Here is a 17,212-nt window from a genome sequence, read left to right as displayed (position 1 = left end):
GATGAGTTAGTGTAGAATGTGAAAAGCACTGCAAATGTTAGCATCTGCTTGCAGAACAAAGATATGCTTTAAAACGGGTGGCCAACTCCCAAGAGACTGCGATCTACTCACAGAGTTAAAAACTAGCAGTGATCTACCTCCTTTTGGACCCTTTCAGGTCATGGGAATGAGGGAGGGTTGGGTCAAAGCTGTTAAGTTTTTTCAGGTAAAATGTTGAGCTTTTTTTAGGGGAGCCATAGTTGTTCATCTTCTTTGGGAGGAGAGGAGCCAATGATCTACCAGTGATCTACCTGTTGGACATGCCTGCTTTAAAACAAGGATGGGGAACCTACGTGAGGCTTCAGATATTCCCATCAGCCCCACCCCCTCCCTCAGCCAGCACAGCCAATGATCAGGGATGATGGGAGCTGTAGTCCAGAAACATCTGGAGGGCCACAATTTTCCCTCCCTGCTTTAGAATAAAGACTAAAGCTTAAGGTTGATGCAGAGTGTGGCAAGAAGCCAGTGCAGGTTTTCAAGGAGATGAGTGATGCATTCATAGCAGTGGGAGGGAACAATGAAATGTGTGTTTTAGTTTATGTGCTGTGCCCAAAGCAACTCACAGCAAACACCAGCTTGCTACCAAAAGATGCAAGTACTGTTATATAGGTACAAAACAGTATGGAAATACTATCACTTGCAAATTTCCTGATTAATTTGCAAGCCCTCAAGTGGTGCTATTATCCTATGAGATTCTCCTAAGAATCCAACAGCCTTGGAACAAGCACACTTGCCTTGTCTGCTTTGATAGAATTCTGGCAACATCCAGTATTTAATAAGCATGCAGGAGCCAAGTTGTGATTTCAGCCTGCATAACCACCATGGAACTTTTATATTCCCTTAGTGAAGGTTATTGGGCTGTTGTTTTTAAGCATGGCTCAACCCAGTTACAAGTGAAGCTCTCAAGTTTATTATATTTGTGACGCGTAGGAAGGAAAATTGCTGTTGAGTCATAGCAGAATTACTTCAGTCAGCTATAATACAAAGACAGAACAGATTATCCACCTTCAGAGCTAGTATCTGGAGACACCTTGACGGCAACTGAGGCTACCCTTTGCAGTGACAAAACTCTCGCACATCTTTGAGAGGTGCCGATCAAGAATAAAGTGCCACAACAGGATTGCCTATTTCTCCAGGAAACTTTCAGAGCCCCTGTTGCTCTCACTGTGGCCCCCACCTTTGTTCAACAAGCTGTTACCAAAATGTAGGGTATATATGGGAGTAGCCTTCAATGTGGTGTGAGATGCTGGAAGCAGAGCAGGAAATCAAGATTAAACTCATGCACACATGAACACGTGAGTGGTCATCCTGAAAGGCTCATTGGATCCAGACTCCAGAGGACTTTTGGAGAAGGTGATTCTCCAGCTTGTGAAAGACTAACTTCCCATTTAAGGGCCATCTGGATATGCCCCAGGCATGTCAGCAAGGTATATTTTATTTCCAGCAAAGGTTATGTGTGTCACTCTCAAAGAGAATATATATCCTTGCAAAGCAAGATTCACAATGAGTCCAGAAGGGACATAATGCTTACATCTGCAACTGGAATTTATCCAGCACATGCTGTTCCAGAAGCCTTTGTAATTAGGGCTTGGGACTAAGGGCCAGTTCACAAGTACTTGATTAAAAAAGGATGAGTGTGAACTTATCAGAATGTGCAACTGTTTCTGCGATCACAGATTTTGGAGGAAACGCAACCACAATTATCAGCATGTACAGCCGAGTTGACACCGACCTTTTGTGGTCTTGCACCAACACATGTAATCATGCGGAAGAATTTGATGTGTAAACTTGCCCTCCACAGAATTGTTTCTCTTCCCTGGTTATGCCCCCATGTCTGCTGCTAGCTAGCTTGCTTGCTTGCTTGCTTGCTTATAGCTCTCGTATATAATATGGACCTGATCATCAGGACACAAATCACTTGTGAAACTTCATTGTACAACAGTCCTGTGAAGCAGATGACCCACAAGATGACCCACCGGGACCCACAAGTACTGTTATGTAAATGACATGGATGATAGGGGAGTCATCTTTTTGCTTTTTGAAACTGCAGACCTTTCCCCCAAAAGGTGGTAGATTTCAAAAGAGCATGGGAATGTCCAGAACTAAAATGTGTTGGTTATTAAGAAGCTCCTCACCCTCTTTCTATGGCCACTAAATCTTTCTACAAGCTTGCTATGCAGACATTGCCTATGAACAGCAGAGAGCCCTGCAGGGCACAGTCCATTCATCACCTGGGAGCTCCAGTTAAAAAGGATTGACCAAAAGTGATGAGAAAAGCACCGCAGCTCAGAGTAGACAATCATCTGCTAGATGTACAAGAGTCACCTGGTGTAAGGCAGCTGCACGTACCTCTGGAAAAAGCAGTAACAGAATTATTCAGAAGGCCCAGCAGAGGGAGTGCAACACTGTTAATTTCATGCGCAGGGATGGTGGGTGGTTTCCTTTGAGTACTAAAAGCCAGAGAACACAACACACTTATGTGATAGGCAAAAAACGACCACTTCCACAACCTGCTTAGCATGAAATAAATGTTAATACTACCTTGGTTACCCACAGATGATAATTCTATCACATTGCAGTGGTTTAAGATGAAAGGTATTTACGACTAAGCCACTTGAATGTGAGATATATATATATATATATATATATATATATATATCCTGCAAAAGGCAGCTGCATACAGAGCTTCATTGCAGACGTTTTTCATACTGACGGACTGAATTGGCTTATTTTACTGAGAAGAAGAGATGTCAATGTTTTCTGCTCTGCTCTCCCTTCTGAGGCCATTATTTGTCTCCCAATTTCCTGTAGGCAGGCAATGGGCCTTTTGGACTGTTGTCTGAGCTGGCTTTCATGACACTGAATAAAGAACAGCTGAGGAATCGCCTCATAGGCATTTGCTGGGCAGCCAATTTTCTATCAACCAATCCGTTTTGAAGCAATGGGGAGATCTATTCTGCTTCCATTCCCAAAATGAGAGCAGGCACGCACAATCAGAAATAAAATGGACATTTTGTCACCTAAAAATCACAAGAGGATGGTTTTCTTGTGTTATAACAGTTTGTAACGGATGGGAAATTTTCAGCATGGGATGTGCTATGCAGAGAAATGTGAAGTGTGCTAACCCATTATGCCTCCTCACTATCTAAACTCTAGCTTTAGGAAGGCAGTCTAAACAAATTCAGTTTTCAGCTTCCATTCCAAAGCTGATGAAAAGGACAAGCTTTAACCTGCAGGGAAAACAGCTCCTGCTGAAAGCATTTGCACATATTCAACCCAGTCCTGATACTTCACAGGGTAACAAGAGCCATCTGATGCACTCTCTTTCTGACATACTTTCCTTTCCCCCAAAGTTACCTTAGGAGGGGATACAGAATTGGCTGGCTGGGGCAGAGCTGCTGTGCTAGGTTTCTGGCAGGTGAGTTTCTGTTGCTTACCAAGAGGGAAAGGGGCAGGGATGTTAGAGCAGTTCAAACACACCAACAGGGGCTCCACCCCACCCGGTAATCAGCTTTGGAGACCAAATAAAAGCAAATGCAGTATTAGTACAAAAATAAAAGTAGGAACCACCATTCTTATTATTGTTAATTATATTCCCCGAGTTTGCGAACAGCCTCCCTTCAAAGTGTTGACCATATCTAGATTTGCTTAGCTTCAGCAAAGTGGCTGCATCATGTGCCTTCGGATCGTACTCTGGAGTCATGCCACACTTGACCACTTCCAGCATCCTTGTTTCCAGGCGTCACCAAGGAGCCACCAGGCTACTTAATAGTACACATAGAAATACAGTGGTACCTCTGGTTAAGTACTTAATTCGTTCCGGAGGTCCGTTCTTAATCTGAAACTGATCTTAAGCTAGAATCATAGAATCATAGAGTTGGAAGAGACCACAAGGGTCATCAAGTCCAACCCCCTGCCAAGCAGGAAACACCATCAGAGCACTCCTGACATATGGTTGTCAAGCCTCTGCTTAAAGACCTCCAAAGAAGGAGACTCCACCACACTCCTTGGCAGCAAATTCCACTGTCGAACAGCTCTTACTGTCAGGAAGTTCCTCCTAATGTTTAGGTGGAATCTTCTTTCTTGTAGTTTGGATCCATTGCAGCAGAAAACAACCTTTCTCCCTCCTCTATGTGACATCCTTTTATATATTTGAACATGGCTATCATATCACCCCTTAACCTCCTCTTCTCCAGGCTAAACATGCCCAGCTCCCTTAGCCATTCCTCATAAGGCATCGTTTCCAGGCCTTTGACCATTTTGGTTGCCCTCCTCTGGACACGTTCCAGTTTGTCAGTGTCCTTCTTGAACTGTGGTGCCCAGAACTGGACACAGTACTCCAGGTGAGGTCTGACCAGAGCAGAATACAGTTGCACTATGAATTCCCTTGATCTAGATGCTATACTCCTATTGATGCAGCCCAGAATTGCATTGGCTTTTTTAGCTGCTGCGTCACACTGTTGGCTCACACTTTAGCTAATGCATCACACTATAGCTAACGGGGCCTCCCTGCTGCCGCCGTGCCGCCGGAGCACAATTTCTGTTCTCATCCTGAAGCAAAGTTCTTAACCCGAGGTACTATTTCTGGGTTAGTACCTGAAGTGTCTGTAACCTGAAGTGTATGTAACCTGAGGTACCACTGTAGTACAAAAAAACAGGACTCATCAGATGACTTCAGAAAGCAAGAAGATTCATACCTCACATTTAACCTGGGGGACAGTTCCCATCTCTCAACCGGGCATGTAGCTCTAAACTCCCCTGATGCAGACAAAAACAGTGGCCCACCCTATTCCTTCCCTCATCCTGTCATCCGGCCCCCTCCTTCACTAGCAGTGCAGTACATCCAGAGCCCTGGTCCCCACAACCAGGAGGAACGGGCCAGGCTCATAGCGTTGCCTGCTACATCAGGGGGAGTATGACCAAGATGAGAGATGTATCTTCTGAATTAAATCTGGGATGTGGACATGGTGCATATTTATAACAGGTTGTGAGGTGAGAACCCTGTTGGAAGATGGCTAGTATGTTGCAAATCAGCAATTCCATGTGTTTCAGTAAATGCGTTTCAGTAAATTGACAATTTCTATTGCCAATAAAGTTGCAAAACCCTCAATAACCTACTAAAAGGGTGTGGCCCTTTCCAGGACTGGTCCTCATCCTCATTTTGAAGGGACAGGGTTGCAGACAGCTCAGACAAGATATATTCACTATACAGTGGTACCTCGGGTCAAGTACTTAATTCGTTCCGGAGGTCCGTACTTAACCTGAAACTGTTTCTGTTCTCATCCTGAAGCAAAGTTCTTAACCTGAAGCACTATTTCTGGGTTAGCGGAGTCTGTAACCTGAAGTGTATGTAACCTGAGGTGTATGTAACCTGAGGTTACTAGAAGTAGGTATGCAGAAAATAGATGCATTTAAAATAGCAAATGACTGCTTCCTGCTGTGACAGGATAAAGGCTGTTTCACCATTATGTTTCAAATGTGTACACCTACAATTCTTTTAAATGTATGGCGAAATAGGTAAAGAGTGGATTTGACACCCACCCACACTAACATGTTTATTATACTTACCGTAATTCAGCTATTTGGGGAAACACTTTTTATTGCAGAAAACGAAAGGCTGGTCTCGTGTCAACCAGTTTACATTATTTCAACTTCAGTATCCAAAATGCTGTGTCTCAGTAATATCTTCCAAAACTTCGGGAAATGGAGGTTGCAGAAATGAAAGACCTTGCTAGATTGATTGTTTCTTATACAGCAACTCTATTCTAATAATGATGGGAAAACTTGAACTGGTTTTGTGGGCTACCTGCCAAAGTTTCTATCAAGAGAGTAAAGCAAGGTTGTATTTTAACACCTGTTGTTTAAACTTTGCACAAACGATACAGTTCAGGAGCTTTCTTCTCTCTCCCCCGCCCCCATTGGTGATCAAAAAATCCCAGTGCTTCTTTTTGCAGCTGATATAGCCCATTATCTCAAGTATGGCAAGGCTACTTTCCAAATTTGGAAACTTCAATCAATTATAGTAAGGCCAAAGTGATGCACAGTTTGCCAAAAGGCATAAGAAGCATAAATGTTTCTTGGTCATATAATCAAACATTATTAAATTAAAATTTTAGGGCTTTTTTGGGGGGAGGGAATTACAGCATACCCATTTAGACACAATTAAAAGTTTCATCTGCCCATTCATTGGGGGCTTTAAAGTCACTTTATTTCAGCAAGGGTCATTGTTTGCTACAACCATGTTTTTGCTGATAAAATGGTATCTCATCTGGGCAGCAAAATTTGCTGGGCAGAAAAATTTGATACAATTCCCATTGGTTTTGTGCATCTTGTGGTCTCATATAGTCTACTTGGTGCATTACCTAGAAGCAGCTCTTCCTTCTGTAAAAGGACACATAAATAATTCAGCCTAAACTAGGTGGGGGGGGGGACTTCCAGTAGTATCATGTCAATGCCTATTTTAAAAATACAATTTTTAGATCTGCAGCATTAAGAAGACTGGGCATAATTTGGGAACTGTTTGATGCTATTTAAATCCTCTTGTAAAATAATCTCAGGATGTGTCTGCTCACAAGATCTATGAAGATGCCCAAATAGATTGTGAATACATGAAGCATTCAAAGTCTGCAATTTCATATGCCTCTTGCAGATACCATCAGGAGGCATCTTCCACATGATGTAAAAGTCAGGCACTTATTGCAATGACACATACGCTTTCCAACTTTCTGTATTAGACAAGCACCATCTCGGTTGTCTTTTTGGAATACATTCAAGGCTTTCCTTTTTAAACAAGTCTTTTAAGGGGAGATTATCATCTTAGTCTGTATGCATACTGGATTTGAAATGGTTTTTGTATTTTGCTTTGGGATGTTTCATAAATAAAAAGAAATTGCAGAGGGGGGGATGTACTCACTTCACATTTCGAATAATGGCCAAATAATATCTGGCTGGCCTTTTAAAAAAAAAAAAAAAAAACAGGCGAAGAATAATCTTTGTGTATGCACACCAGGTTGACGATATCACTGTATTTTGTATTGCTATTTCTGTAACTCACATAACTTTTTGTTTTCCTTTTTAGTTTCCTAGAAGGTAAATCAGATTATTTTAGAACTAAATATGTTGCTGAAAACATGCTGATTACCAGTAAGGGTAGCTTTATTAAGAAGCAGCAAGAAAATTGGGAGCCATCTTTCTAACTCAAAACAGTGATTGATTTTGTTTCCAACGCCTTGGCAAACAAGTGACATTTGCAACATTCGCTTTAGTGATCTGAATTTTGAAATTTTGGGCTGCTTTGTTTACATGTATCATGTATGGGATTTCGATTGTAAAGGGGCATTGGCTATAAAAACACAGATGGCTTGGCATTGTAATATAGAATACCACGTAGCTCAAAGCCTCAGCTGTGAACATTCCATAAAAGCTTTCCACTTTCTCCCTAGAGCAGCTTCCAAGTGTGCTTGGGGGATGAAGGAGAAAACCACAAGAACCCAGGCCTGCCTCACCCAGACTTGGCAAAGCTGGCCAAGCTTTTTTCTGCCCTGCCTGCCAAGTCACTCCAGTTTCTGATGCTTTGCATTCTTCTCCTCGGACGCGTTGCCACCCCAATTGTCTCACCGCTCATCCAACATTCCATCATTTCGGCATCACACACTGGGCTTCCCTTTGTCCTGATGATTAAGTAGCAGAAGACCAGTAAGTGGAAGCAGGTGACTGAACACTTGGCTGTTTGTTTTTGGCCTAGCTGACATACCGAAGGCTGGATGTTTAAAAATAGATGCGAAGATGCTGAGTTTGCTGAAGATTCATGCCAAAGTCACATGAGACTCCTGCCAGAGACAGCAGATCTTCCCCAAGTACCAAATTTACAAAATATAAATAGTCAGTATTTGGCTCTACCCCCAGGGTGACATTTGAGCAGCAGCTGAAGGCTTATCCTAACAGCACACTCTCTGTGATTAGCGATGTCTGAAAACAAAGTTCTTTAGGACTATCCCCTATTGTTGGGCTTGATTGTGCCTAGGACTGAGACATCGAAGCTGACACCAGTGGGAGGCCAAACTCTCAAAACCATCTCAGGACAACATGACAAAATACTAGAAGGGTTCTGACCTGACTGAAGATGGCAGATTTGCTTATTAAATCTATCAATATCAAGGCCATGGAAGCTGCATCTCAAGTATCCAAGGAAAATGGCCCGCTGTATTATGGAATTCAAGAATGACTCAGAAAATTCACAGATGATAATAATAATCACCGCATGTTAAGCACGTTAATCTAAGGTAGTACAGAAGACTGTTCTGGTTAACTAGGGCTCCTTCAGGAGCTGTAAGGATAAATGTGAGCATTTTAGCTTATTTCTTATTTAGCAGGTTTGACCCAAGCAAGAAGCAGGGCTAGATGCCAGAGAGAGAAAGCAGCAAAAGGAGAGAAGATCTGTTGTAGATAGTTCTTTACTAAAACTATTTCCTGGCTTATGATTATACGGAGAACATTACAGGAGTCATAAGATGTGAAACTCATTGGGCTGAAGAAAAACCAGTGCACCTTTCAAGTCTCCTCTCTTCTTGTTTCTCCCTCCTTTCCTTCCTTGAGCAGCTATTTAGATCTTAGCCACCTTGGTCAAAGTCCAAAACTCTGTCCCTTACACTGGCTCTTCAATTCACAAGGTCCAAAGTAGAAAGAATAAAAGAATCATTGTCTAATTTTTAGTACTTCTTTTGAAGCAGAGAAGAAAACACTACTGCAGGTCAGATGTTACTTGTTTCTAGAACATAGTATACAAAGTGGTTTACAACTGTTATCACTATCAGTAATTACATAAATCTGAGCAGTATTGGGATATGACTGTCCTTCAGGTCAACTACTGAACTTCATGGCTGGCCAGTGACTTGAATTAGAGACCTGTGTAGCAAAATGATTTCCACTCTGCAACACTGTTCCTTCATAAAATAATGAAGTAAAAAAGAAATAGTGGTTATGTCGCGATGCTGAAGAGCTCAAAATAACAGCTTGAGTAGTCATTGAGTTAAAAGTTTTATTCATTCAACATCTCACATTACAAATATTTAAAAATTATATGCATACTGGTATAAATAGTCATTTGCAAACTATTTAATAACATTAATTTTCCACTAGCACTTCAACAAATGAACTCTCTTAAAAAAGAAACTTGTGTTATAACTTAGAGTAGAACATACAAAAATATGAACTTAATGTGAAAATGACTTTAATAAAAAATGAATTACCCTTATTTAAAATGCTATAATAAATACTACAACCTCCCCATACACAGTAAAAACTATATGGAAATTCAGCCAAGTAGTACAAGTAACTGACATACTTAAATAACTTTTCCTTCTGATAATATGAGCATTACATCGGGGGGAAACATATTAGGGATTAGTAAAAACTAGACACCCACTTGCTAAAAGTTTCACTTCCAAAAAATATAACAAAAGAATCTGATGAAAATTATAAAAACTAATTATACTTTAAATTTTAAAAATATAAAAAATAAAACAGTTGAATACAATATTGTCCCAATTCTTACAATGCTATCAATCACAGTAGCTTTAAAATAAGATAATAAAATAAAGCAAATGACCAAAACCTCTTTTATTCCTTTTTTTAAAAAATAATCTCAAATTTACATTAGTAGAAAGATTGATTTCTGATTCTTTTCTTTAGAAACACCAGCAAGAAAGAGGATTTACTAGAACAGTAGAAAATGACATTTTTAAATGTCTGCAATTAAAAACAAAGAATTACACTGCAAAGATCTTCCAGAAGTCTGAAATAAGTATTGCACATAACTTGAAGTTAACTTGCCACAATTCATCACATTCAAGTTTTAAATCACCTTTTAAAACAGAAGGCTTTAACTCTTCAAGAAACAAAAAAGGGGTGAATTATCAAGTCTTTCCAACAGCATCCTTATAAAACACTAAAGTCATTCACTGCAAGTTTTAGATTTGCTTTCTGCAGAGGTCTGTGTATGGAGAAGTAGATACTATATACCAAAAAAGCACGGGGCAGTGGGGGTTCCTTTACATATAAAATAATCAGAAACACTTTATTTTACATTGCAAAAATAACCATGTAATTACTCTGTAACTACATTGTAAGTACATGGCCAGTGCCATGCTTGTGAGAGAAAATGACATGCTTGTTTACACCCCTTTAAATAAAGTGATACCCTAAGATTTTAAAACTAATTACATGTTAGTTATGCTTGGAGTGACATGGCAACTCCACCCTCCCATGTAATCAGAAGGACATATTATATTAGCACTATCTAGAGTACAGAGTAATATAGATAATCATTTATGCCCTGTAAATTGAAGTGTAACCAAATAATCTGTAAACACGCTTTTCACACAATCACCACAAGTGAATATTAGTAGAATAACATTTTTCTTTTAATATTAGTCATGCATACTAACATTACATGCCCACCACTGGGCAGGCTTGGGTTTATTTCCTTACATATGATTTAAAAGAGCAGACACATCTCTGCAAACACCTAACATCAATTTGTTAAGATTAAAAATGGCTAAACATTCACCAAAAAACATCTGCATTTGTGTATTACTTTTAAAAACCTATTAAGAAGCGGTAGACAATTTGGGATGTTACTTTTAAACTTCTACTCTATGCTTATGCATTAAATTTCAAGGGTCTAAAGACAAACTCTCTCATTTGTCACTTTCATGCTTTTTAAAAATTTCTTTTTAAGTCTCAACTTTACATATAAGTATTTTTTTTTAAATTATATGTACACCAAATACCTGGTGCTGGGCTAAAGATGTTTAAGCAACATGCTTTCTTTTCTCTGCAAATTCTAAAATAGCATTGCCAGTGCACAACATCCATAATTCAAAATGTATGCAGAGCACTGAAATGTATAAAAAGCAGAATATAAGAAAATAAAATTTATTAAAATTATTTATATTAAAAAATGAAGTATATGAAGATCTCTCAGTAATAAAAGTACAAAAAGCTACTCTTTGCAATATGAAAAATTGAGGTATTGCATAAAGAGATATCCCGTCAGTGAAAAGTGTGCCTAAAAATGCTCACTGTTGGAAAAACAAGATATACAAAAGTAGTGCATAACAAATATACATTATGTGCATGACAAAATAAGTTAGCTACAAAAACACTGTACCGAAATTCAGCAGGTCATGTACAAAGGGAAAAAATTATTATTCAAAGCTACTTCTCAAACAGTGTTATTTCTTGTAATGGTAACCCATCTCACCTGTTCACTGGGTAGGATCGGCACAATAAGACACCCCAAGCCACCTACAAGCATTTAAAAAAATTAAAACGAATATTCCAACTATAATTATGTACTTCAGAGAAAAAGGTCCCTGACAGTCTACAAAAGAGCACTCTCCATTTGCATTTACTGTTGTCAATATTTGCAGGGATTTCATTAAAAGCAGCTCCCTTTCTCTACTTGACGAGTAGACAGCAAATGTCTCCATTTTGACCTTTGGAAAATAACAAGGTATGTTTTATGTGTTGAAAATCAAAACTGCTTCTCAAAGATAATTGGGGAGGGGGAAGGAAAGGGGAGGGAGAGGGCTTACAGAAGAGATTTGCTTTTTTTTTTTGTCTGTAGCTGTGCTAAGGCAAGTCTTTGGTTTAAGAGTGTATGGTGGTACCATGCCAGTTCAGATTGCCAATGGACTGGGTTGTTTTGCACACTGCTACAAAATCATTTCTTAAGAACTGAACTCATTCACTCCTATCAATTTTCTCAGCTTTACAGAGCTCAAGTGACTATATCAAACTAACCAACACCACCCTGTGCTTTAGCTTTAACATCTGCTGTATTCTCACTTATATGGTTCAAACAACCCATGCATTTCTCAGCAAGTTGGTACATTAGAGCCCTGGAATTCTTTATTTTCTGTGCTAAGTTCCAAAAAGAATTATTTATTGAGATTTTCTTACTTGCTCTCTGCTGAAAGACAAGCATATTCTTCTTTGCCAATATGCAATGCATATTCATTCAACCAACAGTGCATAACATCCCTGGAAACAAACTTCACTTTGTCCCTCTTATGCTTTTGATGATCCAATTTCATTCGGAGATTAAAACACATTTACTTCCCAGAGTAAGCCCAGTAAGTAGCCAAATTTTGATCTGTGTGGTTAGAATGAATTACTAGTGTCTTAGAGGCGGGCAGGGGAGGTGGGAATCAAAATCATAATCTTGAGGTATATCTTTAGGTTCTTGTATTTCACGTCAAAATGGAGAGCAAAGGCTGGCCCCTGATTAACATTAGTAAATTAGGATATAGAGTTCTATATAACCATCAAAAATAAAATCTATACATTTGTTCTTCAGGAGAGGACATGCCAGTTCACTAGTTGTCATTACTTTAGCTTTGGTAGGATTTCTAGGGCTGTATTCTGATAATGAAGTTTCTTCTTTAAAAATAATAATAATAATAATATAACAAACAACAACAACAACAACAACAAAGAATAAGTGCACTCCCCACCCACCCCCAGTAGTAAATTGACCCAGGATTTACATTCAGGAACTTTTAAAATGTGATTGCTTGGATGAAGAACACAGATCTAAGCTCTGCCTACTCAATTAGTAAAAGTTTGAATGTGGTAGGAAGTCGGAGGCACGGTGAGAAACACGTACTGTGCTAAAAAAATAGCTTCGGAACCCTTAAATAAAACATTTAACTTAATGCTGCTTTAAACCTTGCTCATGCATTTTTGTTGCTTTAAACATGCTCTTTCCTGTTACTAGGTTAACGGCTAACTGTTTCCATTGCTATAAAATCATAGGCGGCAAGAAAACAGGCTTCCCAGAGGTTTGGGCAGGGAAGGGGAGAAGGAAGGGTGGGTTGGACAAAGTGTCAGAATAGATTCATAGTGTTCCTATCTCATGATTACTTTTCATAAAAGTATTCTATTGATTTTGTTATTAGCAATAATTTAATTAAAAAACAAAATACTCTATTGTTTCATTTCTCTTCTCTTAATATTGTTCTCTCTTCCTTCAAGAAAAGATAGCAGGAAAGCAGTGTCCCCCCGGGTAACTAAAGGTAAGAGAACCTGATTTCCATGCACTGTGTTATCCATATGAATAGCAGTTCCCAATACAGTTTAATGACAAGATTCTACAAAATACCTATATGATTATAGGTCATTCTTTTGTTACACTATTGTTAAGTTACAGACTACAACAGTAGGACATGCTATCTTGAATAAGAGAGAAGAGGAAGGGAGGGCATGGGAATCAGGATAACAGAAGAGTGCACTTATTTTGAGGCCTGCATATGAACACGCTGCAGGAATCACTTAATTCCAGCGGAATGAAATATGTCTCGGGCGATCTCCTCCCTCTTTCACCAGGGGCTTGTGGAATTCCCTGCCGGCACGTGAATGGATAGCAGCCCAGCAATATTCACAGTAATACTGCAGACAGGTAACGTTAGCACAGAAAAATGGAGCGAATTTTCCACCACAACGGGCCCCCTGACATTCATCACACAGCTGATCATCCAAGACATATGGCTTAACTTCCACCTGTGTTAAAAGAAGGAGAGAGAAAGTTTACACTGCTAGAGTGTCTTCTGTGTAGATTACTGCAATCTAACTGTTAATGCAGATGCCTCAATGAATATTCCACTGTGCCTTAAGAAAACCTCAACTGGAGCAGAGCAAGGATCCAACTAGCCGGGCATCCTGTTGCTAGCAATGGATAACCAGATACCTCCAAGAAACCTACAAACAGGACAGGAAAGCTATAGCTTTCCCTTGTTATATGTCCACCAGTAATTTGGTTTTCATAAGTTGTTTATTAATTATGAAGGTTATTTTATTACTATTATTAAAATTTGTATACTGTCCTATACCTGTAGGTCTCTGAATGTGGAATGTGACACAGTGGTCAGAGTTCTAGACTAGATCCTCAGAGAGATGGTTTCTAATTTCCACTGAGGCATAAAGCTTACTGAGTAATTGTGCACAAGTCATCTTCTTTGAGTCTAACCTAGCTCACAGGGATGCTGTGAGGATAAAATTGAGGGTGTGAGAGAGGAAGCATATATGCTGCCCTGAGATCCTTGAAGGAAGAGCAGGATGAAAATACAACTGCTACTGCTATTAATATTAATAATAAAAAATATTTTACTAATTGATGCTTAAAGTTATCTATCAATTTGCCGAACCCTCTTTTAAAGCAATCCAGGCTAGTGGTTATCACCATATCTTTGGCAGCATGCTAAGAGACACCATGCAAACCTACAGAAAGTTTTCCCCCCCAGTAATTTTTAGGGTGCTTGCACATGTTAAGAATTTGTTTCATTTTATACAAGACACACCATCATGTAAGTGATGTGTAAGGCAATAATTTGGCAAGGGAGAAAGGAAAGGGGATTTTGATTGTGCTGAAATGTTTGATCGAAGTATCATATTGGGGGAGTTCTGTGTTGCTGGTTAAAAAAGTATTTGTTCCTAACTGGCAGCATGTCAAGTCAATTTTGAACATGTGAAAGTATTTTTAAATTAAAGTTACTGAGGTGCCCCATAAGAACAAGTGATTGAGGAGTTTTGCTGAAATAAAACCATTTAATATTTGCTTAAGCCTCACTACTGGGAAGAGACCATGGAAACAACACAAGAAGGGATATCTGTGATTGGATCTCTTCAGGGTTGTTGGTTTTATTTTAAAAGGCCTGATTTGGATCTGAAATACAGCACAGGGGAAAAAAGGCTTTAATTCTCCCCCCACCCCCACTTTCTTAATAGCTATGGGGTGGAGTGGGGGGGAGCAATTTGGATTATTTGCCATGCAGAGCAAAACATACAGTAACATATGTCAGGCTGATGGTAGTATTAGGGGGACAATCTGAAGTGGGAAAAGGAAGGAAATTGGTCTTACCATGAATTTCTGTTTGAAGAGTGGACTGGCAGACATTCGGTTAACAGGATAATTCCTCTAGTTAACGAATGTCCGCCAGTCCACTCATGCAAATAGGGAGGGGAAGAGATGCTTAAAAAACCCAATGTTCCCTCCACTGCCTGATTCAGTTCCTTCCACCAACTAAATTTACTATTAAAAAGGGGGTCAGTCCAATCATGAATCTTGTGTCATCTTGTCTTTTTGCACCGTTTCAAGGATTTTAAAAATATTTGAATGTTGAACAGCACTGTTTCCTAACCAATGTTAAGAAGTGTGAATAAACAACTCCTTATTTCATTGAATATGTTTTAGACAGAAATATATTTCAGAGGCTGTAGTGATATTTGCTTTAAATTGAGTTTTATAAAAACGTGTGTGAGAGAGAGATTGAGAGAGCATTAAATGCTTACAAATGTCAAAGTCTAGATTTTCACACAAAAAGAGAGGCACAACATGATCCAGATATCTTCACTGACTACAGTACACACTGATTGTCTGGATTTGCCAAACAAATGGGTGTCACTGCTATCACAAACTGTGCTAGCCCCTACTGAATGCCCTACTGAAGGGGTCTAAATTTAGATTTCCTCCCTCGGGGGGGGGGGACACTCCTCTTAGATGACTGGTGCTGTTAAAACTGACAGTGGCTGCATCGGAAGCTGTCTTGCAAATCTGGCTTGTTTGGAAGTCATTAGTCATAGTCCCTGCTTCACATATAACAGGAAACCATGGTCTGTTTTTGCCACTCATGTGAAGAGTAGAACAAAGTGACAGCAAAGGACATATCCTAGTTTATTAAACTGGGATCTGATTGTGCAAAAGTGGTGAGTTTGACTTGCATCTGTGGCTCCATTCCCCAAGGGGGAAGTGCACACACAGATGCAGATTCTGGACATGGAAATCCAGCAAGGGGGACGGCTTTTCTGCAAAGGGGACTCAGTCTAGAAAGGATCTGCATATGCCTAAATCTGCTGGAGGACATGAACAGGAATGTTTTCATTTCCTGCTCAGATTTCAGGTACCTTTTGCTAGCAACAGTAAATCTAACCTGTATGCCATTACTGTGTATGAGAAATTGAAACATGACAGCTCTTCTAAACTCGGAGAAGGACCAGCCACCACAAATCAATATGCACAATTTGCTTTTTCTCCCTAAAAATCCAATCAAGTAAATCATGGTTTTCAAATTGCTGAGTCACAAAACCCCGGAAAAAAACATGTGAAATGGCTAAAACAATACAAACAGTGACAGAGCTGGCTCACAAGATCTTACACCACAACAAAATACTGCCTGTTCCTTAATCCTAACTCTTTCTTCCTCACCATGTGAATGACACAGCACAATGAAAATATCAGAAAATATGTGTCCGACATTAACCCGGAAGTAACTGCAAGGGTGGCTGAGTTTTTATCAATAGTATCTCTCAGGGTGGTGAATAGCACTATTTAGCAGGAAGAAACTCCAACAAAAATTCTCATTATTACATATTTTTACATGGCTGTTTATTTGTATATATTTTAAAATTTTATATGTGGATGTTTTATGATGGCCTATATTTGTAATGCCTAATAAAGGTTTGGCGAATGAAGGAAGGATGACAGTGAGCTACATACAGGGAAATATGGACATTTGTGGCAAAGCTATTTTTGCTTTTGTTGGCATGTGCTGTGAACATATGTTATTAAGAAGCCAGCACTAACATCAACATAAAATGATGCTTGCATATTGTTGCTGTGTAACCGGCACTGAATTAAAACAGGACTCGGAGAGACTCACACAAATTCTGTAGAAATGAATGCAAATAGTGCAGCAGTTTGCATTCTACTGTCATAAACCAATTGACCATTCTACTTCCAGCACATAGGCAGGGGTGAAAAAGAGGCCAACAGCAAAGCAAGTCATGCAGAGGTAACAGGATAACATTAGGAACACAGGCTTATGCTGTGCTACAGGAAATTTCTCTGAAGGGAACAACAGTTTTAGAAGGTGCCAGAAGGCATTAAAAAGCCAATGTTAAACTAGATCCCCCCACCTCCGTTTCTCTGGGATGATGGAGGGGCTTTGTGGTATAGCTTTTTTGTGTCTGGTATGGCTTTTTTATGTATGCTAGGAATACAGGGAAGAGTATTTTCCATTTAATACAACATTTTCTCCTGCCACACACAGGCACTTATATGGAAATAAACCCATGAAATAATGCTGAGTAATACACAGAATGTGCTCTAGCCCTT

At 39.5% G+C, this 17,212-nt stretch overlaps 1 protein-coding gene across 3 annotated transcripts in view; it reads right to left on the bottom strand.

Annotated features, from left to right (window-relative positions):
* Positions 1 to 9,062: 9,062 nt before the first annotated feature.
* CPEB4 (cytoplasmic polyadenylation element binding protein 4) overlaps positions 9,063 to 17,212 on the bottom strand; it is a 52,555-nt gene continuing 44,405 nt past the window's right edge. For all 3 annotated transcript variants that reach the window (XM_083728277.1, XM_083728275.1, XM_083728276.1), the window contains one exon: positions 9,063 to 13,602. In XM_083728277.1, the coding sequence (XP_083584403.1) occupies positions 13,375 to 13,602 (228 nt within the window). In that variant the 3' untranslated portion in view covers positions 9,063 to 13,374. The remainder of the gene's footprint in view (positions 13,603 to 17,212) is intronic.

This window comes from Podarcis gaigeae (genome assembly GCF_964106915.1).
Source record: "Podarcis gaigeae genome assembly, chromosome: 2".
Taxonomy (NCBI): domain Eukaryota; kingdom Metazoa; phylum Chordata; class Lepidosauria; order Squamata; family Lacertidae; genus Podarcis; species Podarcis gaigeae.
This window is presented reverse-complemented; position numbering and strand designations above follow the sequence as displayed.